This window comes from Danio rerio, chromosome 6, assembly GCF_052040795.2.
Source record: "Danio rerio strain M-AB ecotype USA chromosome 6, GRCz13ab, whole genome shotgun sequence".
Taxonomy (NCBI): Eukaryota; Metazoa; Chordata; class Actinopteri; order Cypriniformes; family Danionidae; genus Danio; species Danio rerio.
The window spans coordinates 54306071-54333601 of record NC_141026.1 but is presented as its reverse complement, the minus strand read 5'-3'; the positions used below and the strand labels follow the sequence as shown (position 1 = coordinate 54333601).

General features: G+C 35.5%; 2 protein-coding genes and 2 long non-coding RNA genes across 9 annotated transcripts in view; 1 reads left to right on the top strand and 3 right to left on the bottom strand.

Annotated features, from left to right (window-relative positions):
- Positions 1 to 462: 462 nt before the first annotated feature.
- si:ch211-239j9.1 lies at positions 463 to 2470 on the bottom strand. Its single transcript, NR_170221.1, is given in 2 exon segments — positions 463 to 1235; positions 2359 to 2470. It is a non-coding gene; the product is annotated as a si:ch211-239j9.1 (long non-coding RNA).
- Positions 2471 to 3636: 1166 nt separating this feature from the next.
- LOC141386370 (uncharacterized) lies at positions 3637 to 4227 on the bottom strand. The gene is made up of 3 exons (XR_015494269.1): positions 4143 to 4227; positions 3870 to 4056; positions 3637 to 3793 (listed from the first exon to the last, which is right to left on the bottom strand). It is a non-coding gene; the product is annotated as an uncharacterized LOC141386370 (long non-coding RNA).
- A 51-nt stretch (positions 4228 to 4278) lies between these two features.
- Positions 4279 to 12896, top strand: eif6 (eukaryotic translation initiation factor 6). 3 transcript variants are annotated; one of them, XM_087255197.1, is made up of 7 exons: positions 4279 to 4562; positions 5120 to 5255; positions 5907 to 5992; positions 6804 to 6979; positions 10165 to 10341; positions 10536 to 10717; positions 12584 to 12896. In XM_087255197.1, the coding sequence occupies exons 2-7, from the start codon at positions 5149 to 5151 to the stop codon at positions 12591 to 12593; spliced, it is 738 nt and encodes a 245-aa protein (XP_087111323.1). In that variant the 5' UTR covers positions 4279 to 4562; positions 5120 to 5148; the 3' UTR covers positions 12594 to 12896.
- A 75-nt stretch (positions 12897 to 12971) lies between these two features.
- Positions 12972 to 27531, bottom strand: part of esyt1b (extended synaptotagmin-like protein 1b) — a 72430-nt gene continuing 57870 nt past the window's right edge. For all 4 annotated transcript variants that reach the window (XM_087258014.1, XM_087258015.1, XM_087258016.1 and 1 more), the window contains 14 exons: positions 27379 to 27487; positions 25314 to 25490; positions 24879 to 24961; positions 24354 to 24402; positions 24033 to 24122; positions 23850 to 23945; positions 20893 to 20964; positions 20712 to 20798; positions 20175 to 20321; positions 18892 to 19031; positions 18571 to 18702; positions 17362 to 17470; positions 16203 to 16252; positions 12972 to 15463 (listed from right to left, as the gene is read on the bottom strand). In XM_087258014.1, coding sequence (XP_087114140.1) covers positions 15436 to 15463; positions 16203 to 16252; positions 17362 to 17470; positions 18571 to 18702; positions 18892 to 19031; positions 20175 to 20321; positions 20712 to 20798; positions 20893 to 20964; positions 23850 to 23945; positions 24033 to 24122; positions 24354 to 24402; positions 24879 to 24961; positions 25314 to 25490; positions 27379 to 27487 — 1369 coding nt within the window. In that variant the 3' untranslated portion in view covers positions 12972 to 15435. The remainder of the gene's footprint in view (positions 15464 to 16202; positions 16253 to 17361; positions 17471 to 18570; positions 18703 to 18891; positions 19032 to 20174; positions 20322 to 20711; positions 20799 to 20892; positions 20965 to 23849; positions 23946 to 24032; positions 24123 to 24353; positions 24403 to 24878; positions 24962 to 25313; positions 25491 to 27378; positions 27488 to 27531) is intronic.

Sequence of the window (27531 nt, the reverse complement as noted above, 5' to 3'; positions counted from 1 at the left end):
AAATTTGTGCTGTCCGTAATTGTACTTTTGTGCATACAGATCAATTGAAGACCATAATCTGTTCACCCTGTAAATCTGATATTGGCCACATTTATAACAACAGTGTGAACAGCTATGCAAAAAAAATCTGATCTGAGAAAAAGACAGATTTGAGCACTAAGCCTTGCAGTGTGAATGTAGCCTAAGGCTTTATCTATTAGCCAATTTCCACTGAGTGTTACGTTATTACGATTTGGTATGATTTTATGGCCATTTCTACTGTCAAAAGGTACCAAAAAGCGAACCGTACCATATCACTTTTTGGGTGCTTTTTCCAAAGGTTACCTAGCACAACAAAAGTGTACCAAATGGTAGAGCAAGACGTGCAGCTGAATGCTATTGGTTTACACAGAAATGTCACAAGCATGCAACAAGCCAGGAAAATGAAAACAAAGGAAGCAACATTTTTAAATACACAGCCGAGACATTACACCGTACTAATATATACATATGATAATCAGTGGCGTAGAGCAAAATGCAATTGAAATGTTTTTCTTACAAAAACAAATTGATCTGCTTCATAAAACATGTATTAACCCAATGACAACATATGGGATAGTTTTACAATGGATTTATGCACCTTTGAAAGCTATCCAACACCATTATACAGCATGGAAGAGCCAGGATAACATTTACAACTACTCTGACACAGTTTGTCTGACAGAAGAAAGTCATATACACTGTGGAAAAAAGAAAAAAAAATTTACTCATAGACTTGGTAAGACTTGTTGTAGCATTTATATACAACAACTGTCTGATGATTTTTTTGCTAAATTAATAAATGTAGAGGATGGCTTGAGAGTGAGTAAATTATGGCAAAACTATTGCTTTAAATGCATAAACAACACCAAACCCATTTAAGCAGCATTAAAACTGCAACATCTCCACTTCGCCAGCGTCCCGCACTAAATTTGGCACTCACTCGAAGGGAAATTGTCCAAATGTCTTTTCTCTTCTGCAACATCTTCAGTACCAGTTAGTGCAGGATATCATGAAGCGCATGTCGTCTACCTTTCTGGTGCCCATTTGGCATTGGGGCAGGTCAGGGTGAGGATCCAGTCGGTCCTGGGGATCAGTAGTACCGGGTTCAGTTTGGACACTGGATGAAGATACTTCACCTTGGCTTGGCAGATTGCCTGTATCCCTCTGTCTCTGGTCAAGAGCAGCCATATTGGTGCTATGATTCGAGGCCATTTCTTAAATAAAATACAACAGATTAAATTTAGCTTAAAAAATTAGATACCACTTTAAAATGCTTAATTTTACCAGATTTACTTGTTATAGCTTTGCCTTTGAGTAAAATGTTTGTTTTATTATGTCTGGCAAGATTTTCTCCAATTTTCTAATAATTATATTGTAATTTAGAACGAAAAATAATTGAGCAAAATAGATTTTCTTTTCTTCTGATTGACTTCTATTGACTTCTTAACTTTCCGAAGTTAAACAATTAGTAATGTGTTGCTCAAAAATGAATAACAGGTCTAAAACATACAGTCCTTTTTGTTATTTTGACCAGCTTTAAGTATTTATTTTACACTTTTTATTTACATTTTTATAATTAGCTATGCATTTTAATTCAATAATTAAATAACAATTTATTTGAATTAATGACAATTTAACCTTGGTGTATTATCTAAAAATACCAAACCCCCAAACCAAAACCAAAAAGTACATTTTCCCATAAGGATAAAAGTTTTGAACAGTGAATAGAATACTATCGTTAATACATTGTTGAGCCTCACACCATAATGTAGTGGTGTATGTACAATACTAAAATAAATGTAAAGCAGCCTCCTTGTATTTATTGCAAAAAGTAAACTTTATCAACACCATCTTTTTTTTTTTTTGTTAAAAAATATTTGCTGGATAAAATCTGTGGATATTTATTTCGTTTACTGAACTTTTATATTCGCATATTAAGACTTTGGTGTTTAATAAAATAGTGATGCAGAATGTTAAAAGACTTCAAAACAACATTACTCTATTTAATTAATTGTGAACAATGTTGTACTTTGACACTCAATGGCTGCTAATATTATTTCCCCCTTTAGTATAACGTAACTTTTCTGAAATTATATTAAAGTAAATGTCCAAATATGTAATATGAAACCAACTTTACCTGAACCTTTAATTGAATTTCTAAAATGATAACGTTATATCTGTGGTAACAGCCACACTTTCCTCCAGCAGACAGCTATGCATTGAGGACGGAACAAAACCTACAGAAGCAGCAGCACTTAGAGAGCGTTTGTCAGCGTGACTGGGACAAAAACAGATCAATATTGTGTGTTAACGAGCCGAGGCACGTCAGGACTTTACCGCACACCGGCTCCAGCCCCCGGAATCCAGCGTTTCACCGATTAGTTCGCGATGTTTCCAGGCAGAAAACGCAGGGTGGACGGCGAGGGTCACGGGCGCGCGCTGCTGCAGTGACGTTTTAGCTAACGCTCTGGAAGTGTCAACAAACGTGACGTCACGCCGAACTTCAATGCCGATTGGCTGAGAAATCCATATTGACAGGAGAGGCGTGTTTTGTTGCTATGCAGGTTTGTGGTTGGGGACAAAAACACGAGTTGTTGCTAGAAGGGATACAGCTGCAGCCGAAAATTAACGACAATTATTTACATAATTAATTAAATTATCCATTAATCGTGTTTTATTAACGTCTACCCCGACCCTCACATTAATGTAAAACAGTAATTTTAACGAGTAATATTTATATTATTTATTAAATTATCCATTAAATTGTGTTTTATTAACGTGTACCCTAAACCCAACCCTCACAGCAATGTAAAAATATTGGATATTGTCGACAAAAGTTATTGTATGCTATATTATATGCTATATTGAGGTGAGTATCCATAGCTGTATACCTTCTAGACTTTGCCCGGTGACAGGGCTGGCCAGTCTGAGTCAGCGTCTGTCTATAAATATATAAATGTGCTAATTTAAATAATAATAATAATAATAATAATAATATGTGTTTTTGTTTAATTACTTAATTTTAAAAAGTGTTATGCTGTGGAATAGAATATTGTACAGCAAAAGTGACTAAAGGGATTAAGTATTTGTAGGGATTGTAAATATATGTTTTATTCTTTATTTTTGTTTGTTTATGTAGGTTAATTATTATAATTGTATATTTTTTCATCGAAGGTTACACTGTAATTAAAGTTATTGTAAAGCACTATCATTTAAAAAATGCATGTAATTAATAATAATTACTCTAATCGGGTTTATTCATTTCTTTATGTTATTTTTGTTTGCTGCGTAAATTAATAATTTAATATATTGTATTATTAGTTATTATTATTTAGTTAAAATAAAATTCAAAAACATTTTTAACAAAGACTAGAATATTAAATCATTTAAGATATTTTGGTATTAATTATTAAGTAAAAGTTTTGAGTAACGTTAATATTTATATATTTATCATATATTAACGAGGAACTCTGTCTTTAACATTTAAAACCCAAAACATTATTCTGACGTAATACTTATTTAGTTTTATTAGTTACTATTTATTTCTTTTTTTTGTTTGCAGATTAATTTAATAATGTGTTGTGTTGAAATAAACTATCAGATCATACAATTTTATAATGGTATACTAATATTTTATTTATTCATTCATTTTCCTTCGGTTTAGTCTCTTTAGTCATCAGGGGTCGCCACAGTGGAATGAACCGCCAACTCATCCAGCATATGTTTTACACAGCGGATGCCCTTCCAAATGCATTCCCGGTCTGGGAAACACCTATACACATTCATTCACATTTCACACTCGTACATTATGACCAATTTAGTTAAAACTTTTAAGTTATTCAATTTACCTGTAACGCATGTCTTTAGACTGTGGGAGAAACGGGAACATCTGGAGGAAACCCACGCCAACACGGCGAGAAAATGCAAACTTCACACAGAAATGCCAACTGACCCAGCAGGGACTCGAACCAGCGACCTTCTTGCTGTGAGGCGACAGTGCTAACCACTGAGCCACCGTATCGCCCAGCAACATTTCTATTATAATAAAAAAAAACACGTTTGATGGTTTATTATATTTTATAATTATTACAAATAAAAAAAATTATAATACGGATACAAACATTTATTATTTAAAGATCAAGGCTCTAACGTGATACTTGAGAATCAAAACAAAGAAAGTAGTGTTTCCCGTGACAACAGGGGCTCACGTATGACGTACCCCAACGCTTTGACGTTGCCACGTTGAGGAAGTGAGGTAAACTAAACACGTGGTAAACGGCTCGTCCACGCTTCTCCATAGTGACATTCGGTAAATATACAATTACTCTTACAATTAAGTTTAATTTTATTGTGTAATGACGTTTAGCTCATAATTTGTATTATTACCCGCGTCGTCATTCGAGGGTAGAGAATTGTTGGCGTTTAATGTCTAGAGAAGTTGAAGTAACTTCATTTAGCCGACTGCTAACCACCTCGACCAGTGGCTATTCAGTAAAAGTTACTTAAAACGCGTTAAACTCTGAAGTTTTGCTGAAAATTAGGTTAGTCTTGCTCCTCTAGACACGACATATTTTTAAATGTTGTCAAACGTTTGACTGAGTTACATAAAAATGTTCCTCTCACTCAATTTATAACGTTAACGTTACCCGATAAGATGTTAGTGAAGTTTACCCTCTGTTGACTTGAGGTGAGGTTGGTTTTATATTCGCGCATTCATTAAGTGACAACTTGTGACACGCTTATTATATTGTTGACCGTGGTAGTTTGAATATTTAGTCTGAAACAACATGTAAATATGTCTTTAAAACAACATTAGCACTATTTAATTGACGGTGAACAGTGGTGTACTTTGATAATTATTGGCTGCTAATGTGATTTAACTATTTACAATTAGCAAAGAATACTTAACTGAAATTATATAATCAAGGAGAACGTCCGAATATGTGAACATAAAAAACAACCTAACCTTAATCTCTGTTGAGCCTAAACAGACTTTCACTTTTCATCAAATAACCGTTATTATTAGTTGTAATAAAGTGTTTCTGTGTTCAAAGTTTTTTTTAAACTATATATCCCTAAAATATTGTTTTTCCACCAGATTCAGACAGCTTCCTCCAGATCAGCAGAATGGCAGTTCGTGCATCATTTGAAAAGAATAATGAAATTGGATGCTTTGCCAAGCTTACTAACACATACTGTTTGGTAGCAATTGGTGGTTCAGAAAATTTTTACAGGTAAATCTTAAATTGTATTTCTATAAAAATTCTCTATCTATCTATCTATCTATCTATCTATCTATCTATCTATCTATACAGTTGAAGTCGAAATTATTAGTGCCCCTCTTTTTTTTCACACCAATGTCTGTATAACAGAGAGGTTTTTGCAACACATTTCTAATCATAATAGTTTTAATAACTCATTTCTAATAACTGTTTTTATTCTATCTTTGCCATGATAACAGTACATAATATTTGACTAGATATATTTCAAGACACTTCTATACAGCTTAAAGTGACATTTAAAGGCTTAACTTGGTTAATTAAGTTAACTAGGCAGTTTAGGGTAATTAGGCAAGTTATTGTATAACGATGGTTTGTTTTGTAGACTTATGAAAAAAAAAATGCTTAAAGGGGCTCATAATTTTGACCTTAAAATATAAAAAATATATATATCTGCGTTATTCTAGCCGAAATAAAACAAATAAGACTTTTGCCAGAAGTAAAAAATATTATCAGACATACTGTAAAAAATTCCTTGCTCTGTTTAACAATTTGGGAAATTTTAAAAAAGAAAACAAAATGCAAAGGGGGGCGAATAATTCTCAACTGTATATACTGTAGTGATTGAATAATAATGTGATTGTGATTATACCTGTTTGCTTTTAGTGTTTTTGAAGGTGAACTGTCAGAAACGATGCCCGTCATTCATGCCTCTATAGCAGGATGTCGAATCATTGGGAGAATGTGTGTGGGTAAGAACATTTATTTAATCCAGTTTCATTCATTCATTCATTTTCCTTCAGCTTAGTTCCTTTATTCATGACCTAATTTATCAATAAGATGTAATAAAATTTTTCCCAATAATAGTTCCCACCATTCAGTCAGTCAAATGTATATGCATATTAGCCATTATTTTATTTGTTAATTTTATTATTCAAGATACAGATCTGAAAAAGCTACTTCTTCCTATTAAAGGGCTGACCTTCCCATACGTTATGTTTTGACTTCCTTCAATGCGGATCAAGTGTTAATTAGGGAGGGGGGTCAACAAAAAAAATCTGCGTATTTATGCGGAGTGATTTTGGGAGTATCATAATTAAAAACTTAATATATGAAAGAGAAATAATACTTTTTAAAAACTTATTTAATGTTTACAGTGCATATTCAAATAGATCTACTTATTTAGTAAACAAAGCAAGTCTCTCATAATAATCCACTAAAAGACAGAACGTATGATTTTACTTACTGTATTGTAAATAAGTCATATGAACATTTTCATATTTATCAATAATATTACTTATAAGTAAATCTAAATGTACACACATTTACACAAGTAAACAAATAGACTCAATGATTAGCTGGAAATCTGTGGGCCTACATATCAGTATATTGTATTTCAGAAACAACCCTATTGCATTTCTTTGAATATGGTCCTGATAACAAGAAATCAGTAGTTAATGATGAAACTTTACTGTTTCTATATCTACCTTGGTCACATTAGGTCTTGTTACCTCTTGTTTGATCAATAATAGATGTCGTGTGGTCTGTGACGCTCTTCTGCAGGAAACCGTCACGGTCTCTTGGTGCCCAACAACACGACAGATCAGGAGTTACAGCACATCAGAAACTGCCTGCCAGACTCCGTGCGCATCCAGAGAGTAGAGGAGCGTCTTTCTGCACTGGGAAACGTCATCGCTTGTAACGACTATGTTGCTCTCGTTCATCCAGACCTTGACAGAGTAAGAACATCTTCAAACTTTAAAAGGATAGTTCAGCCAGGAATAAAAATTGATCACTATTTACTCTCCCTCAAGTGACTATAAAAATGTATTTCTTATGTCGAACACAAAGGAAGATATTTTGAAGAATGTTGAAAGCCTGTAGCCATTGACTTACATAGTAGGAAAAAATGAATACTATGGAAGTCGATAGTTGCAGGCAGTGCCGGCCCATAGGGTTCAGGGTCACTAGGCGAGATAAAAAAAACAAAAAACTATTTTTAATATTTAAGTGTATAGATTTTTATTACTGTAACATTTAACCTATAATACATAAGCAAAAATATTTGCTCAGATTTAAATAAATAAGTTTGTAAGCCTGAAAACACTCATTTATTAGCATTGAGTATATAAGTATGACACATACAAATAAAACATGAATCAAATGCATTTTTTTGTAAATGAATTACACAAATATATGCATAAATAACTCGAAATGCTGGAGATGTTTTAGCTTTTCATACAGAGATTTACACAAACAAAACTTTGTATTAGAGACTGGATAAGATTCGATTTTGACAAAATTACGGGAAACCCTGTTTTTTTCAGCAGGCTGAATTAGTGGGACAGATAATTAACTGATTATTTAATAAAACATGCTGAATGTGGCCGATTGGTTGCATTTGTAAAACACGTCCTAATACTGCACTACTAATTATGTATTGTGTATAGCAGAACATACAGTTGAATTCAGAATTATTCCACCCCTTTGATTTGTTTATTTTTTAACATTTCCTAAATGATGTTTAACAGAGCAAGGAAATTTTGACAGTATTTCTTCCCATGGTTTTTTCCCCTTTCTTCCGTTTAGACGCCATTTTATTTCAAATGAAAATTTGATTAAGACTTATTAAAAATAGCAACAACACTTGTGACATATTACGTAAGACTTTAAGACACTTTTCAGCTTTATATTGATCGTGAGCAATTTGGAGAGATATGTGGAATCTGTGTATGAATACGTTACGTCATTCTAGTCCATCCAATAGCTGATCCCAGGCGGTGTTATATAGTGTGGTGCTGCTTGATATTTTTCTAATATTTTCTGCTTATATTATTACTGTTGTTGTGTATTTACAATCGTTTTAATTTATTTGTCATGTATGAATTATACAGAGCTATTCTTTTAATGAAATGTGGAGGTTATTTTTTTCCTCACAGTGAATTGTATCGTGTTTAATGGGGTTTGTGCAATGCGCATTATTAATGAATTTTTAAATGCTCATTCTTGCGCTTACGTTCACAGTAAATATAACATAAAAGCAGCACTCGTGGTGCCCTCCAAAAATCGGGGGCCCTAGGCTATACTACACCTATATTGCCTGTTGGATGCCTACTGGTTTAAAAAGACCAAGATTAAATGAAGATGGACAAATGAGAACTATTCTGCCATAAACTATAGTAAAACAACTTGTCAAAAAGAATAAAAAAAAATAAACCCTGCGAAGAGACATAAAAAAAACCTTCTTTTATTATCAGCTGTTAGTCAGCGCCCGCACTCCCCCCCCCCTGGTCATTTCCCCTTTGCCGTGTGCTGTGTAAATGCAGACAATCAGATATGAGTCACTTTTAAAAGATGATGTAAGAAGGTCTTCAAAATTAAAAAATCGGATAGTCACAAAATATGAATTGACCATCAAGATCTGCAGTGTAAATGCAGCTGTAGTCATTGAAAGTCAGGAAAAAAAACAAGAAATTTGATATTTGGCCTATTTCATATTTTGATAAAACAAGGAAAAAGTTACTTAACTAATTTAACTTAATTTAATCACACTTTTTTGCAATTAAACGCAATAAGTCACATTTAAAAGACTGAAACTTGTAATTTTGGCTATTCAAATGTAAAATTAATGTAAACACAAGATAAAAAACGACTTAAATTCAAAATATAATTGTTTATTATAATTTTTGTTTAACTTGTAACCCACATTTCTTCATGTAAACAACAAACCCACAATAAAACATCAAGATCCTGGCTTGACAGCCATATTTATTACAGAAATTAAAACACAGGCATGTTAATGCCATTTGAATTTCAAAACAATCAACACCAATAAAGAAAACCTTGATTTCCATGTTGGATTCTAAGTGGACTATAAAAAAATGCCAAAATACAGGCATTGCAGATATGGAAATTGGAAAATTAAAATAATGATAAAGTATTTAATACAAACAAACAATTGTACTCGTTGAAAAGTTGTATTGCTGATAGTTGAGAACACACACACACACTCACACACACACACACACACACACATAAACAACACGCGCAGGACAGCACAACCGGATCGACTCTCTTCAGATTCAACATGCATGATCGCATTCATCAAATTTGCTTAAACTAAGCATTCTTAAGTTTGGCTGTATTTTACAAGAATTCTGACACAACAACGTGAAGCAGACGCTTTACAAAGGTTGCGTTTAAGGGGGAAACACGACAGAATGGGCCATCTTTGACAGCTCGCGACATCATCTGAGTTTCACAGAGTACATTTACATGGACACCAAGACTCTGATTTTAATATGATCAAGATAATACTCTTATTAAGAGTCCACCATGTAAACAGCAACTTTTGGTTCCCTTAAAGGACCACAGAGTCACGAAGTGCGGAGGTTTTTCTTTTAGTTCGGCATATGGTATCAAATTCCATTGAAACAAAAGTTGAAAGATTAACAATGAAACATACGAAATTAGATGAAACTCTAGAGGAAACGCTGGATAGCCTGGTGATGCGACATTAATTGTTTTAAACTTTACTTCGAGAAGTGCTTCCTTGGTCTTATCTATATTTCTTTGCATGTTGAACACACGTCCACCACAACAGGAAAAAAACTGAAACTGCGTTAATTGTGTAAAAAAAAATTTTAATATGTTAATTATTTCAAATTAATTACATGCGTTAACGCACTAATATTGACAGCACTGGTTTATATAAATGATTTTAATTTCAATTAAAATAAGCATTTCACATAAGAAAAATAAGTGAGTGTGTAATTATTATATATTAATCGGTCAAAAAACAAAGCACTTTTTTGTTTTTCATTGTCAAAAAATGACAAATTAATCGATGCAAATGAACACAGATGGTTTTGTTTAGTTTTTCATAGTTGGTGTATTTATCAGAAATGTATTGAATTGTCCGCAGGAGACAGAAGAGATTCTAGCAGACACTCTGAAGGTGGAGGTGTTCAGACAGACGGTCGCAGAGCAGGTGCTTGTGGGTAGTTATTGTGCTTTCAGTAATCAGGGAGGCCTCGTTCACGCCAAAACATCCATAGAAGATCAGGACGAGCTCTCGTCACTCCTGCAGGTGCCTTTAGTGGTAAGTTGCTGACGCTTCATCACTGACAAGACCGTAAATCATCTTCACATGCTTCTGCACCATTACTATGTATATATATATATATATTTAAATCAAAAGTTTCAACGTGGGCTGAAGTTGTTGTGTTGGAAAGCCTCTCGAATGTACTCATTAAATGTTCACTGATGAGTGTTAACCGAAGTCTCTGTCTGCAGGCTGGTACAGTGAATCGTGGCAGTGAAGTGATCGCCGCCGGGATGGTGGTGAACGACTGGTGTGCTTTCTGTGGTCTGGACACCACCAGCACTGAGCTCTCAGTCATCGAGAGCGTCTTCAGACTGAGCGAAACACAGCCCAGCGCCATCGCTACTACTATGAGGGACTCGCTCATCGACAGGTACCAGACCACCACTGCAGACAAATACACTAATGGGCCCATCACATTAAACATCAGTGTTTGTGTACAACAAATGAACGTGTTGATTTCACAGATTGCTTCATTCCACACTATGAAAATAAGCCCATCAAATGCATAAACCTGTTGAGATTCTTATGTTGAACACAAAATATGATATTCTAGTCATTGACTTCATAGTATTTTTATTCTGTTTTTTAATCATAATATTGAATTCAATAGTACAGGGTTCATACGGTCATGGAAAATAATAGGTTGCCATGAGATTGTGATGGTTTGTAAATAAAATAATAATCTAGCCAAAGTGAAATATTCAGTTTCAAAGAAGCCTATAATAAACTGTTTTCAATATTAATGACAAATTTGAATAAGCAGGAAATGCTTTTTTGCGATGTATTCGCAGCACTGAACATGTTCCCAGATTACCGCGGAAGAACAAACTCTGTTAAAAGGATAAGAGAACTCAGAAGCTCATTGTGAGAATGAAGATGTCTGCATATTTGTGCAGTGTCAAATAAAATAGCCTAAAACACTTCAGTATTTTAGAGAAAGTAGTTGAAGTTTGCATAACCAATGATTGGTCTTATCTACCTGTGACCCACCCATAAGTAAATATGTAGCCTATTTTTTTATTACCTGACCGGCACATTATTGGCAGCACCCGCTTAGATAATCGGGAAATGTCGTTTTTTTTGTCGTTTACGAATTACCACAACACCCTACGTCAAGGAAATCGTGTGGTCTGACCGGAACTTAAGTGTGAGTAAATAAAGAACTCTGACTTTATTGGTATAAACAGGGTGTCTGCAGGTTTCACTAGACCATTTCAAGATTTTTTTTTTTTACGACCATGAAAAATGAAATTTCAGACTTACATATTGCTTAACACTAAGGATTATTTTAATTTGCCCAGCAGAAAAAAAATGACTTTCCCAATCAAAAAAAACTAATACTAATTCATTCTAGCAGTGGCGGATTTAGGCATGGGCAATATAGGCGATCGCCCAGAGCAGCATCTTGCTGGAGGCGGCACGGGGAGACAGTGCAAAAAAAAACAAAAAAAAAAAACACATCACCTAGTATAAGCATTGAGATCACTGTACATCAAGAAGACAACGACAAGGTTTGTTTGAGCTCAGTCATCCATGGCTCGTTATTATATGCATATAGTTTTACAGTGTAATGTCTTGGTTGTGTTTTACAACATGGCGGTTCCTTTGTTTTCATTCTGGCTAGCTGCACACGAGCTCGTGACGTTTCTCTGTAACCAATCAGTGTTCAACGGCGCGTGTAGCTTCATCTTTTAGTACCCTTTCTCGTGTTTGGTACCCTTTGGAAAGTGTGCTGAAAAATGGAAACGGCCATAAAAGCGCACCACTCAGTGGAAACAGGGCATTAAACTCTGAAATCTGGACTGACAGTTTTAATTTAGTAGAACTTCTGTTAAGCTGCTTAGACACAATCTACATCATGAAGTGCTTTAGAAATAAAAACGAATTAGATTGAATTGAATTTTAAATGAGTCAAAACAAGCAGACCCTAGTTATGTACATTTTTTTTTCAACATAACTTTAAAAATTTAAAACTGTGTATTATAGTTAGACTGTTATAATATTAGTTATTTTATTTAGTTTTATTGAGATGTTTTGTTGGTGAAAGGAAAATTACGACCCGTTTGAAATGATTTAGAACCCACAAGACAATATTTCAGTGAATTGAAGACTTTTTAAGGCCTGAAATTTAATTTTTGAAATGCAAGACTTTTTAATATGTGCAGATTCTTTGATAAACCGTGCATTAATGTTATTTGAGAACACATCTTAACCTTTGTCATTTCTTCTTTTGCAGTCTCACATAAAGCGGAACGGTTTTGGCATCTTAAGAAGAGCCTGAACGGAGCTGGAAGTCAACATTGGTTGGTTTAAAAGCTTGTGGGGTTTTTTCATGGACGAACGCACTCTTACCTTCACAACACACACACACACACACGTCTTCACTGTAATATTCATGTATGAACTGCTCGTCATGCTGTCTTTGTGAAAATGCCAAGACAAAATAAAGTGTTTTTATTGAAGACCACCTGTCCTGGAACTGCTGACAGATGTTTTCTGCTCGAACACAGTGCTTTAGTCAATAAAATAACCGTATCGCTTCCGTAAAAGATCTCGTATGTGATTTTTGCAGCATGTAGTTAATGCATATGCTGTTGGAATAGCAATAAATATCTTAGGACAAATTCTGATGCCGTAACAGATTTATTAAAGCTGTGAAGCTACGATATTACACATTCAGAAAGAAACAGTGCAGCATGGCTTGTCTTTGGTATTTATGAATTTGCGCACACAAATCTTACATATTACAGTGCATCAATGTAAAATATAAAACTGGTGAAATGAGTGTAACATGCACATATAACACAAGTGGAATACAACACAATAAACTCAAATCATTTGATGTGGAAAAATTTACCATTCAAAAGTTAGAGCTGGCCAAAATAAAGGCGTTTGTTTGAAATAAAACTCATTTTAGTGTATCAGGTTATTTTAATTATCACTTTCTAACTTAAAGTGCCTCTTTCTGGCTAAATAAATTATTCTGCCTCCAAATTATGAATGGTAGTTGGGGAAAAAAAAAACTCTTATCTTTTGGTCTACATGTGAAGGAGACTCCCACTCTTTATTGAAGCTTCATGACGTTGACAGTTTGTTATTAATCAGCCAATCATGGTTCAGTATTACTACAATAATCTTGTAAATATGACTAGATAAGTTAGATACCAATCCTTAGAGTAAAGACGTCTCCAGACAGACAAACAGGGGAAAAATAAAGCATTGAATGCAGTTCTGAAACTCAAAACAGAGCATTTATAAAACCTGCTTATGCACAGATGTGGGGTCAGATCTACGCTCATTTTCAAAACAGCTTAATAACTTGTGGAAAAGATGCCTTTTTAGAGTCCAAATGTTTGAAAATCTTACATGCCACTTTCAAGTAAAGCCTATAAACCTTTATTATTTTAAATATTGTATATGCTAAAGCGATTAAGAGGGTGTTTAAAGTTCTGAAACCATATGAGATAAAAAATGTCAACATCGTCTGTGATTAACAGATTTTATATCCTGAAGGGAGGCATATGCTTGGTTTTGTGCATAGACACGTTTGAGAAATGATCTCATTTTAAATACAGATGGCTGTGAAACATTACAAATGAACAAATCTCCATAAAGCATTAAGGATTTTCCATATATAGACCAGTGCTTTTTGGCAACATAAATGACAGTTAAAAAAAATAATACAAATGACATTTTAAGGCCTAAAATGTAACAAAAGCATCATGTAGTTTTGACACATAAAGAGTGCGTTTCTACATATCATATACATGGCAGTGACAACAGAAGCTCAAGTCACATGTGTAGACAATCTGCAAAACTATGTTAAGCGCAGCAGTGACGGCATACGACATCTAAAATAGTTTCAGGTGGTCATGTCATACTTTTTTTTGCCAAGTTCAGACTGCGAGATTTCAGCCCTGATTTCGAGAAATCAGAAAAATCTGTGCTCGTTCACGTGAGTGACAATCACACAGCATGAGCTATCAAAGACGCGATCTGAGAGAATCGCTGATGAGTCGCCGATGCCCGAGAGATATTTGGCTTGCTAAATATCTGGAGCTGTAGGCGATTCAAATCATGTCTGTGAAGTGTGTTCTGATTGAAAATAACATTAGAGATCACCTACACCATATGAGAGAGCAGCATACACTAGTGTGGGTATCTGCAGGCCAGCAGGAGATTGTATGAGAAGTTAAAAGGGCTTCTTTCAGTCCATTTGGACCCAAGAAACTAAAGAAAAACTAGTGTAAATTGGCAGGAGCACCCATGTCTGTTTGATGTGTCATCTGGGCAAAATCACAATCAGATGTAAAAGAATAAAGTTGAGAGGTTGTTAATTCCCTTCAAAAGCCAGGTGAGCAAAATAAGTAGATTTTCTACCCCAGTAAAGCCGTCTTTCTCATTATATAGTTAATAACAATAGATGTACTACGTGACCCCACGTTGTTTCCATGTCGATTCTTGCGTGTGTTTGGTTGTGAGACGTAGTTTGTGGACCAAGACAAAGTCGTGGGTGATTCTTCCTATTGTAAAGTCATGAGGTGTGAAAGCCCCTGTCGCCGATCCATCTGGCAGTGTAAACAAAGCAGTGGTGAAACGCTAGCCCAGATAGTCATACAGTGTGAAAACATCTGACACAAAAATCGTGTAGTCTGAACTCTGCATTAAACACTATATTTGTGGTGCACAAAAATCCGGTCACTCATAATTCTTCATAAGTGTATATTCAGACAATACCTACTACTGTGTGTGCGTACGATCAATAAAACAATATTTCTTTGATTAAAAACAAGACGAAATCCCACTTTAAACAAACAAATGCTTTTTTTCCTTCTAAATGTAAACACAAATACAAAAGTCCTGCAACCTGCACAGGAAGACCAGACTCTTTCCAGAAACCTGCTCAACATTCACACACTGACACATTCATTCATATTTCACTTCAGATATAATACTCGTCATTTGTCAACGCAGCATTATGCTCAATCCACAAAGATCATTTTTCACTCTGAAAAAAACATATTGACGAATGGATATAAGGATAAAATGATGATTATTGTCAGCGATGTTGACCTGATGAAGTGCACTTCAGTTCTGCTCTTCTTTGAGATCAAACCTGACAGACAAAGATGAAGAACGCATTAATCAACACTTCATTCAGAAGTTAAACACAGAAGTTTGTGTTTCTGGACCACAAAACCAGACAATAGTGTAGAAAATGTTTTGAAATTGAGATTATACATCGACTGAAAGCTGAAATAGGGGCAGCACGGTGGATCAGTGGTTAGCACTGTCACCTCACAGTGAGACGATCACTAGTTCAAGTCCCGGCTGGGTCAGTTGGCATTTCTGTGTGGAGTTTGCATGTTCTCCGTGTTGGTGTGGGTTTCCTCAGGGTGCTCCAGTTTCCCCCACGGCCCAAAGACATGCACTATAGGGGAATTGAATAAACTAAAGTGGCCGTAGTGTATGAGTGTGTTGGTGAATGTGAAAGTGTGGGTGTTTCCCAGTACTGGGTTGCAGCTGAAAGGGCATCCATTGCCTAAAACATATGCTGGAATAATTAGTGGTTCATTCCGCTGTGGCGACCCCTGATGGGACTTAACCGAAGAAAATTTTTAAAAAGCTGCAATAATAAAAGCTTGTTATCATTCCAAAGTCTGGAATTTGAGGTTCCAAAAAATGTAAATGAGATAATCACATTTCTCAAGTTGTCCTGATTAAGTTCTGAGTGTTGATATATTTTTAGTAGCACACTTAATGTCTTCATGGAACACAAGACTGGTTTTGTGGTCCAGGGTCTCATATTAGAATAAAATAAAAGCATGTTTGTGTACAAATGAATAAAAACTCACCATTGTGTGACTCCAGAGATTAAATCAATGTGTCCCAGGTCTATTTGCACCTACAGGAAGAAATTATTACACATTAAACCCTGAAATATTTGTTATATGGACTTGTTTTACTATTATTATTATTAAAGGGCATTAAGTGATGCTAAAATGAAATTGTCATGCATTACATTAAAAGCTTTGAATCTAGACTTCATGCTTTATTTTTACATGAAAAAGGTATAAATATGTATAATTTTAGAAAAGATATTTTATGTGTATTATTTTGTATTTTTGTATAAATGTATTCTTAATTTCTTAAAATTTAAATAATCAACACACCTTTTGTAAAATATCTGTTTAATAGATCAATTTGACTAAATTTAATGAAACAGAAATAGCACTAACTAAAAATAATTGTAAGATTACTTTTATTACTGAATGAATAAAAGTATAAACATAGTTAAATGTAAAAAAGTAATAAAATAGGCACATTAAAATAAAATAGATACAAAATAATGACATCTTAAATATATATATGAACTGTATATGTGACTGTTCTTGAATGGCCCAGCAAGAGCCCTGATGTGCACAACAATTTAAAAACGTGTTTCTTTAGACATTTTATAATTGACAAAAATTCTGCGCAAAAAAAGTTTGCAGTGTAAATTTGTTTGTTTTCATAGATGTATTTTTAAAACAATATAATACACCATTAATGTTGGTCTGGCACAGTGGCGCAGTGGGTAGCACGTTCGCCTCACAGCAAGAAGGTCGCTGGTTCGATCCTCGACTCAGTTGGCGTTTCTGTGTGGAGTTTGCATGCTTTCCCTGCGTTTGCGTGGGTTTCCTCCGGGTGCTCCGGTTTCCCCCACAGTCCAAAGACATGCGGTACAGGGGAATTGGGTAGGCTAAATTGTCTGTAGTGTGTGTGTGTGTGGATATTTCCCAGAGATGGGTTGCGGCTGGAAGGGCATCTGCTGCGTAAAAACTTGCTGGATAAGTTGGCGGTTCATTCCGCTGTGGCGACCCCAGATTAATAAAGGGACTAAGCCGACAAGAAAATGAATGAATAATGTTGGTCTCAATATTTTTGTTTTGTGGTCAATTATCAAAATATCCTCAGTATGAATTTTTGTTTTTTGATTTGTCTCTCCACATAACCCAGTAGCTGTGAACTGACCTGGCCGATCACGTCTTTGTCTCGGTTCATGAAGGACGAGGAAGCGTTTTTCACACACACACTGAGCTCTCGTCTCTGAACCTCTTCCATACTCATATCAAACTCAAACCTGCAGGAAAAACACACACACACACACACACTTGGTCAAATCTCGAAAAACACTGAATGTCCACAAGAGACGATGCACAGATCTGAGAACAGAAAATAACTGCTTTTTTTGCAGACAGACTAAAAGAAACAAGACTTCAGAGCATTTCCTCATTTTTTTAACATCATTTGGGACTTGTTTTTGTAGGTCATTTCTAGGAAATGTATTCGATATATGTTTTGATACTGGATGTCAAAAGTTTGAAAGATGAATGTGGCCAAGTACAGGGATATCCTGGGGGAAACCTCTCCAGAGTGCTTGGGACCTCAGATTTGGCGGAAGGTTTACTTTCTAACAAGACAATGACCCTAAAGACACAGCTAAAATAACAAAGGAGTGGCTTCACAACAACTCTGTGACTGTTCTTGAATAGCCCAGCCAGAGCCCTGAGGTAAACCCAATTGAGCATCTCTGAAAAGACCTAACAATGGCTGTTCACCAAAATTTACCATCTAACCTGAGGATCTGCTGGGGGGAATGGCAGAGGATCCCCTGAAAAATCTGTTGCCTCTTCCCCAAAAAGACTCATGGCTGTATTAGATCAAAAGGGTGCTTCTACTAAATACTGAGCAGTGTCTGAATACACCTCCATGAAGTTGGCACCCCATAAAAACAAATAATCCCCAAAACTATGCCTTTCGTTTGTGCTGATTTGTGCCGCAAAAACGAATGTTTGTGCTGGTTTGGGGTCTGAGGTAATAAGCATTATTTTTTTGACCGTATGACGTCACTTTCCACCCCATGTTGCTCCAACGACTTGAAATCAGCAAAGGTCGTTTGTGCTGGATTTGTGCCGTTAAAACAAACACTGTATCCATTTTCCTCGTTTAGATTTAAGGTAAATATTTCAGGAGTGGTGACGTCACTCTCCACCCCATTTCCTCTAAATCGCACCAAACTGTTGTCATTCTCCAACGATGAGGTAAAATGAGGTAAAATAATTGATTTTAGCAAACGGCTGCAATAACAAAGAGCAAAACAATTAAGAGGGTCTGAATACTTTCCCTACCCCTACATATACACGCGCACACACTTCTACACATACACCCACCCACACATACCTTTCATTGAACTCTGGATTGAGGGTTTTCTTCTTCACACTGGTCTTTCTCTTGGTGGCCTTGCTTTTATCTGGCAGCAGAATGATGGAGACGTAAGTGTCTAAGCTGTCCTTAGATGATGTGACCAGACCCCTGAAACACACACACACACACACACACACACACACACACACACACACACACACACACACACACACACACACACACACACACACACACACACACACACACACACACACACACACATCAGCGTCCTGGAATCACCTCAAACTTCACACTCACAGAGATAACTCATAAACTCGTCATGAGTGTAGCTCAGACCTGCAGTTGTGGACGAGCAGCGTCAGCTTCTTCTGGAAGGACATGGAGAGCTGGATTTGACCCGTTGTGGCCGTTTGCTTGTTACTCAAAACCGGACCTGAACCCATCGCCACTAAAGCCGCCATTTTGGAATCCAAGATCTGGATAAAAGACAAAATCTCAGTTAATTGTTGAAGGCCCCGTTTACACTAGTGCATTTTTGTTTTAAACCGGTGTTTTAGATCAAAAAAGTTCCGTGTCCACACTAGTGTTTCACCTAGCGTCTCTGAACATATTTCCGTCCAAACTACGCCACCAAAAATGTATATCACGTGACCATTCGCGCACACTGGGCAAGCACGTTCTAGTCTAAACAGAAAGCATGCGTCACGCTCGGCATTTTGTTATTGTTAGTTAACAAACACCGGTTGAACATTAAACGCGATGGCAAAGAAAGCAAGAGAGGTATTTTCGTGGACAGACGACGAGGTCGAGTTGTTACTAAACGTAACAAGTGAATAACTGCACAATGGCGCCCAAAACAGACAATAGTGCAAACAACACTCCCATTTCTGTGCCCATGTTGTTGTTTACAGTACTGTCTTCTGGTAGCGTTAAAGCCATGTGTTACAGTCATGTGATAGAGGCTTAACGAATAAGGGAAAGATACGGAATGACACAAAAGCCCCAATCAGGTAGCGGATCTCAGCAGTCCCGCCTCCGTTTTCAGATGTCTCTGTTTTCAAAATGCTCCTTTTCAAAATGCTCCGTTTACGGCGCTCGAGAACTCCGGTTTAGTGTGGACGCATGGCGTAACCGTAGCAAAACTAATGCTTTTTAAAACGAAAACACATTAGTGTAAACGGGGCCGAAGTTTACTGAAGGTCAGAAGTTTGGAATATTTATGACTTTTTGAAGCTTTTGAAAGAAGTCTAAGCTGAAGTATTCGATCATAAATACACTAAATGGTCGTAATTTGAAAGTCAGTAGTATTGCAATTTAAAAGAAACTGTCTGAATATATTTTAAAATGTAATTTATTTTCTGGTGGCACGGTGGCTTAATGGTTAGCACCGTGGTTGGTTGGTAGGTAGACGGACAGACAGACAGATATTTTTATTTCAATCTTAATGATCAAACTTTTCAAAAACTTTAAAAAAAAAATAAACAAAAAAGCTAATTATTCTGATGTTTTGATTCAGAGAGTGTATACTAGATAAAATATATCTCGTCTTTTTCAGAAAGTAAAACAAAACACACAAAAAAAGCCCATGAAAGGAAGTGAAAATATGCCTGGAGTCTGACCTTCAGCTGAGCTCTGAGCAGAATCTGACTCTGTGCTGAAGCTCCATCCAGGCTCAGCCATTGGTCCAGCAGAAGATCTGGTTTTAAAAGCAGCTCTCTGATTGGCAGAACTAAAGAGCCCATTGGTTGATCCCAGGCACTCGAGAGCTGCATCAAATGACCAGAAACCAAAACAGAGTGTAAAATCATTAAAATACAAAGCTGTAGCTAAAATATACAACTCATAAATTCTTCTTTTCTTCCACGTTGTGTTGTAAATCCAAGTGAAACAGGTTATTAAACAAAGATAAATGAAGGACAGGACTTGATTTTGTCTATCATTCATTCATTGGATGGTGGTGGCTTGCTATTGGTGGATTTCAAGTGATTGACAGGTTGATCCCACCCTCGTGTCAGTAAACACCAATCAGAAAAGAGATGTCATTAAGGAGGGAAGGATGTTAGGAATGCACGTTAGCATTGCAATTAACAAGAAATAAACAAGATGCTCTATATATCAATCTTTTAAAGAAGCACATTTTACTACAATATCCTCACCTTGATCACCAGCACGTCCTTTTTGGGGTCGTGAACCAGAAAGTCAAAAGTTTCATTCCAGTGAGGAGAAGATGAACGTTCACACACCTTTACATTGGACCAAACACAGAGAGCACTTTAAATATATATGGATATTTGATAAGCTGTAAAGACTCTGTTTTTACTAATAAGAGTCTCCTGCCTTGGATTTATAAGACGTTCCTCCAAGTGTAAGTTCAGCTGCAGCTTTGGGTTCCTTTCCACTTTTCTTCAGCTGGAGACAAAGGGAAGCACCAGTGCTTAACAAAGAGTCATCAACAGGTGCTTCTTTTTATTCATATAATATACATGTGATTCCATTACAATACATGATTATTATAATGAAATTGCATTCATATACAATTAAGTTTTATTAATAAAATATATTTATGAGAAAAAAATTGTAAATAAAATATTTTTAAATGACTGTATAGAGCTATTACCATTTCCCAAGCGCTGTTTAAAGGAGAGATTTTGCAAGATACTAGGTCAGTAGGGCTGCATGATTAAATGAAAAAAAGATCACGATCTCGATTTGACCCCCCACACGATCTTAATTCAGCATTTCTGCGATTCAGCCAATTACATTTTTTAAGTTCGTGAGAAGCATAAAGGCAGTCGCACAAGTCTTCACATTGTTTTATGCATGTTGGACACCTCCAAATGGTGTTAAACGTGTCACATACTGTATTTATAAGGTATAATTTATCCAAGAAATGTCATCTCTGTCTAAATGTAATGATGTATTCACTGCAAAAAAAATGCTTTTCTTACTTTTCTTACCGGATTTCTTTATCTTGTTTCTAGTCTAAATAACTAAATACTCTTGAATCAAGAAGAATTTTCTAGACAAACAAAACATATTGTCTTGTTTTAAGAAATTATAAGCTAAAAATGAAGCGAGTTTTTCCCTAAAACAAGCTAAATAATCTACCAATGGGGTAAGCTAAATAACCTTATGTCAAAAGGAAAAACAGGATTATTTAGCTTTACCCCATTGGCAGATTATTTTGCTTGTTTTAAGGAAAAGCTCACCTAATTTTGGCATATTATTTCTCAACACAAGACAATGTTTTGCTTACTTAGAAAAATGCTTCTTGAAATAAGCATTTTTAGATATTTGGACTAGAAACAAGACAAAAAAAAAAAAAGCAATCGAAGAAAAGCATTTTTTGCAATGTTCGCAGCTGCGAAATCACACGTGAGCTAATGCACTGTTGTTTACTACTGAGAAGACACGTGCATGCCTGCCAATAAAGTCTACTTTAGTGAACAGAACCTGCATAGGGTGTGAATAACCCCTTTCACACATACAGACCTTTCCGGAAAATTACCGGTAATTTTTTTGGAAAGGTCTGTATGTGTGAACATGCCCTTTTTGAAAATACCGGTAAATTCGTTCCGGCAATTTTCCTGGAAAGAGAAGCTGTAACATTACTGTTAATTTGCTGGAATGCTGCGCTGTGTGAAGGCAAAAGAAAATTTGCCAGAAAGGGCGCGTTCACAATTAGAACGTTCTGACGTGAAACATCTACTCCAGCCAATCAGAACACTCACATCCGTGCTGTTAACTAAAATAAAAGCCTTTGTATTTTTTTACAGACACATTTAGCTGCTAGATGTCAGTCAGATCACGTTTCTCTGATCTTTCTTAATGCCAAATGTGTAAAAAAAAATCCAATAAAATACTTATGATAAAGCGCTGCTTGTCTACCTTCACGCTCTGCTTCATTTGCTTGCCACGTGTGCACGTGAAGCAGCCGGTGAGCGCCAGCACAAACATATTATGTACCATCAAACAAAAGCCTGACCCCTTCTATGCTTACAAATACAAGCGCAGCCGTTTATTTCTGGTTAATGATGTCAGAATTTACCAGTATTTTGGAATGGATGTGTGAATGGTCTTTTCCAGAAAAATTCCGGAATGTTCTTGCCTGTGTGAACAGTGCTTTTTTTGATTTTACCGGTAAAGTCGTTCCGGTAATTTTCCAGATATGTATGTGTGAAAGGGGCTATAAACAGCTAAAAGTTGTAAATAACGTTCAGTTTGGGAGGCAGGTGGGAGGTATGATTTGCATGTATGTCTTTTTTTCCACAAAGTGACAGCAGCCATGACATGAACGCACTCGGCATTAAAAGTGAAACCAAAACCGCACACTTTAAATGATCATCTCGCACTGTAAAGTTATGACAAAGTGTTGCACATGAAAATAAATGTTTAAGTGTCAGTAGAACTACTCCAGCCTATATAATGTTGAATATATTGCAGGAGGGTAATCTGCTAATGACAAATGTCTCATTTTACCAGTGAAAAAAAAAGGTCTAATAATGTTGTCAATGACAAGCACACGTCTCAAACATAATAATTTAACTTAAGAATTATGAATAGCTGTATTCTGATGTCATCACTTTACTGTGCATTACTGATGCAGGACAAATTTAAAGTCTATTCAAGTCTACTGTTCCAAGTTTATACAAAATTTAGCAGTAGACTTACACATAGGCCTAATATTATTGTTGTTTTAACATATGTTTGAGAATTACAATAATAATAGCCAACTCATATTAACCTTTATTTAACATCTACAGAATCGTGATCTTGATTTTGAGCAAAAATAATTGTAATGCTCATGTTAGCCAGAATCGTGTAGCTCTAGTATTCAGTTTAAAAGTCACATTTAAAGGCTTAACTAGGCTAATTATGTTAGGTAGTCAAGTTAGTGTAATTAGGCAAGTCAATGTATAACAGTGGTTTGTTCTGTTGACTATCTAAAAATCATTTCTCAAGTGGGCGAATAATCTTGACATTAAAATTAAAAAATGTAAAAAAAAAAAATTAAACATGTTAAACATGACTTGAGAAATATTTGAAAAATCATTTAAAATTTCAGAGCGGCTAATACATTTTTTTTCTCATTCATTATCAAAAATATTTGTAATAGAAGATACTCAATAACATGACCATCAGTGTAGGCTTTATCTGTGTATATTAAACCACAATAACATGTATTGTTTTATATATTTAAAGTTTGTTGTAAAGAATATTCTTAGCTACCAAAAGTGGCCATATTGATGGAGACAGATGTAGATGTATAAACAGAGAACGCTGATGTGACTCACGGGCAGCTGATGAGCTCTGTCTAACAGAATGAAGAGCAGCGCTGCTGAAGCCACACTCTTGTTCTGGTAGGACTGCGAGCTCTGCATCTGCATAACCTGAAGCACACACACACACACTCGTTCACAATGAAGTCAGTGCTATATAATCACTGCACAGGCTCATGTGTCTCTGGTTAAACTGACCTGCTCTAGTTTGTCCCGCTGGGTGACGGTGGGCAGCCACTCCACAACCAGATGCACACGGCCATGTTTGATATCATTCAATGTAAACCACTGCAAACCACAAACAAACAGCAGGAAAGAGTCATGTGTGTGTTCTGCTAATTAATGTTGTGAGAAACATAACTCATTAAGCAGGGTGTTTCTTTTAATTTACTGATAATCATTTCAAATATGATGACATATTTTAAACATTGCACAAATATCATGATAATATAATAGTTAAATATGACATTTTATATATTAATGTCAAACAAAATGTTCTGTTAAGTGAAAAATGCTCACCTCGTCATTGTACTGAGATTTGATGATGTCTCCAAGTCTGAGCTTAAATCTGGGCAAACATCAGGAAAATAATGTCATTAATGTTAATTATAGCATCTGAAATACTTTTAAAATATATATTTTTAATTAACCTTTGAAAATTATTTAGAGATTCTTAATTTCTCGGACGTTTTTGATTAATTTAAAAAAACAGAATAATCTAATTTATGATTACATTTTTTTATAACAAATTTTTTTTGTAATTCTTGTTTAATTCAGTTTATTAAAAGTGATCCATCATCATATATATTATCAAAAGAATCCATAAATTGCATTTAAATTAATATTAAATCAAATCTTTGTACTACATATTACTATTTATTGTTTTATTTAATAAATAAAATAATACACAACAAACTGAAGACAGTAGTTCAAAAATAATAAGAGAAATATACAGTTGCCTCAAAAATGAATACATAAATGCAAGAATATAAGCCTTTTCTTGAACAATGTTTAATTATGAAAAGGTTTTGTAAATACACCAACCTTCCAAGAAAATCATCAGAATCAACATCCTTATCATAGACCTCGAACTTCACCTCTAGATTAGGATCAGGACTCAGAATCAGCTAGCAAATAAAAAAGACAAATATTACAGTTGAGCTCTTTAAGACACAATAAAATAAAATATAAAGTAAAACAATAGCTATCATAACAACTCATATTCAACTAAACAAACTTCATCTTAATACATTAAACAAAAATTAAAACAAATATTAAGCAATTAAAAATATATAACTTTTGTGACTGGGGCTTAGAGCCATATAATAATATTAAAAATGAGAAACATAACTCGTTAAGCTCTTTTAGTTTACTTCTCCTTTTATTTTACTGAAAATAATTTATCACTATTATATAATAAATATCAATATTATATAATAAAATAATTAAAATTTAACATAAATGTCTTGCCCTTCGCACCTCATACATCTCATTCCAGGTGGGGTTGAGGTTTTCCTTGATCACGTGACTCTTAAATGTTGTGTCTCCGATGTGGATCTTGACATAGGGGTCACTTTTCCCCTTCATCATCCCACCCATCAGACCATCCTTCGCCACCAGATCCTGAGCCTCCAGCAGGTGGAGCCGCAGCAGCCCCTGCAGGACACACAGCGAACAACCACATCTAAAAAAATACACTTATGACATGCTGCTTCCTGCAGCCTTAGATTCAATGCAAGACACTGCAGGTGAATATCGTAAAAACAACAACAACTAATAGTTAATTAAGAATTGAGAGCATTTTTGGAGCTTTTCTAAAGTGTAATATTTAAATATACAAATAGGATATTATTTTCTTAAAGGGATAGTTCACCCAAAACTAAACAGTTCGTAATCATTGTCATCTTTACTTGTTCAAGCCTGTTTGAGTTTCTTTCTTCCATTGAACAGAAGTTATTTTAAGCTGAACAGTAACCATTGACTTCCATGTAGTTGTTTTTTCTACTTTAAGTGTCAATGGTTGCCAGTTTTTCTTCTTCTGTGATCAATAAAAAGAAAAGCATAAGGGTTTGAAAGCACTTGAGTACGAGTACATTTAAAATTTTCGCTGAACTATCTAAGAGTGCACTAGTTTGCATACATTTGAAGGTCTGAACTTTAAATGAAGTCAGGTTCATAATTGCTACTTTAGTTTTCTGCTATATTAAAGGTTTTTACAGAGGAGATTTTGCAAATCTCTTTCTATCACTTTATAATTTTAAAGATAAAACAGACAGAGAGAAAAACTACATTGTTGCATTATTTTGTAGAATAAAATGTTGCAAATTATCAGGCTTGTGTGTGTGCGTTTTTGACAAAAAAAGTACATTACATAGCAGGTATTTAGTAAAAGTATTTTCGTTTTGTTTTTTTCCCTTTATTTTATTTGGCATATTTTGAAAACAATACCCGCAGAACACAGATATGAATAAGGGTGCTTTCACATCTGTAGTTCGCTTCATTTGGTCAGCACCAAAGGCAATAAATGATACATTGTTGTATTTTCTGCTGTCTTTGGGTCGTTTTCACACCACACTGCTGGCTTTGGTCCGAACCAGTTGAAAAGAACCAAAATGCAGTCATCTGACAAAATCCTCATCTCCCATTGGCCAGATGTTGTTGAACATAGTTCCTAAACTGCTTATTGATTGGTCAGAATTCAGATGCAAAAATGCCAATGAACTCCCGCAAGTAAACAAACCGGCAGACACAAAATGTGGCTTTTTTCTATGGAGGGATGACTGCGCTGGCTGATTGTATTCCTGCTTTAGACAAACTATACACTTTGAGAATGAAGCACGGCTGTGGCTGTCAAACAATGTTTTATGCATCGCACGTCACTTCAGGAGGAGGCTGGAATTAATTTAGCTAAAATGCGACATGGTCATCTTGCGGAAATATTGCCAACGATCCATCAGGTAATGTTTTACCCCCCCTTTCTCTCTCTCTCTCTGTGGGTGAAGCGCTGTCAACAAATATTTTCCCTCCATATCCCATAATGCACAGCGCATCGGCCTATGGCAGCAGGATTAGTCCAAAAGGCGTAGTACTTTTTGCGGTTGGACCTGTTTTAGTACGGATCATATTCTCACCACAAACGAACCGCTCAAGGGTTCTTCAAGCAGGTCTCGATACGATTTTTTGGTCTGCTTTTGGTGCGCACTCGAGTACGATTGTACCTGCCCAAACGAAACGCACCAAGAGGGAAAACGATCTCTAGTGTGATTCAACCAAACTAAATAAGTCAAGTGTGAAAGCACCATAAATTTGTGCAGTTTGGTGTACGTAAAAGTCTTTAAAATATGCAATTGAAATCTACACACATACAAATATATACATTTCAACAAAAGTAACACTTAAATCTCCGTTTGGCTGAAAAAAAAAAACACCTCATGAAAAGCCAAAAAGCCCATAATCTTAAATTTTACCAGTAGTGTCATGTCTTAACTAAATCAGAGGTGATGTTAATCCAAATTTCTAAAAGTAAAACAAGAAAAACACTCACCTTGGTGCCAAAGTTGGAGTTGTGGCTCGTCTTTTGGGGTCGAGTGTCTGTAGAACTGGTAACTTTAGTCTCCTCAGCAGGAACACTGGGAGAACCGCTCTTGTGAGACCTAAACAACATCAACAGAAAGACGATCACAGAACATGATTATGA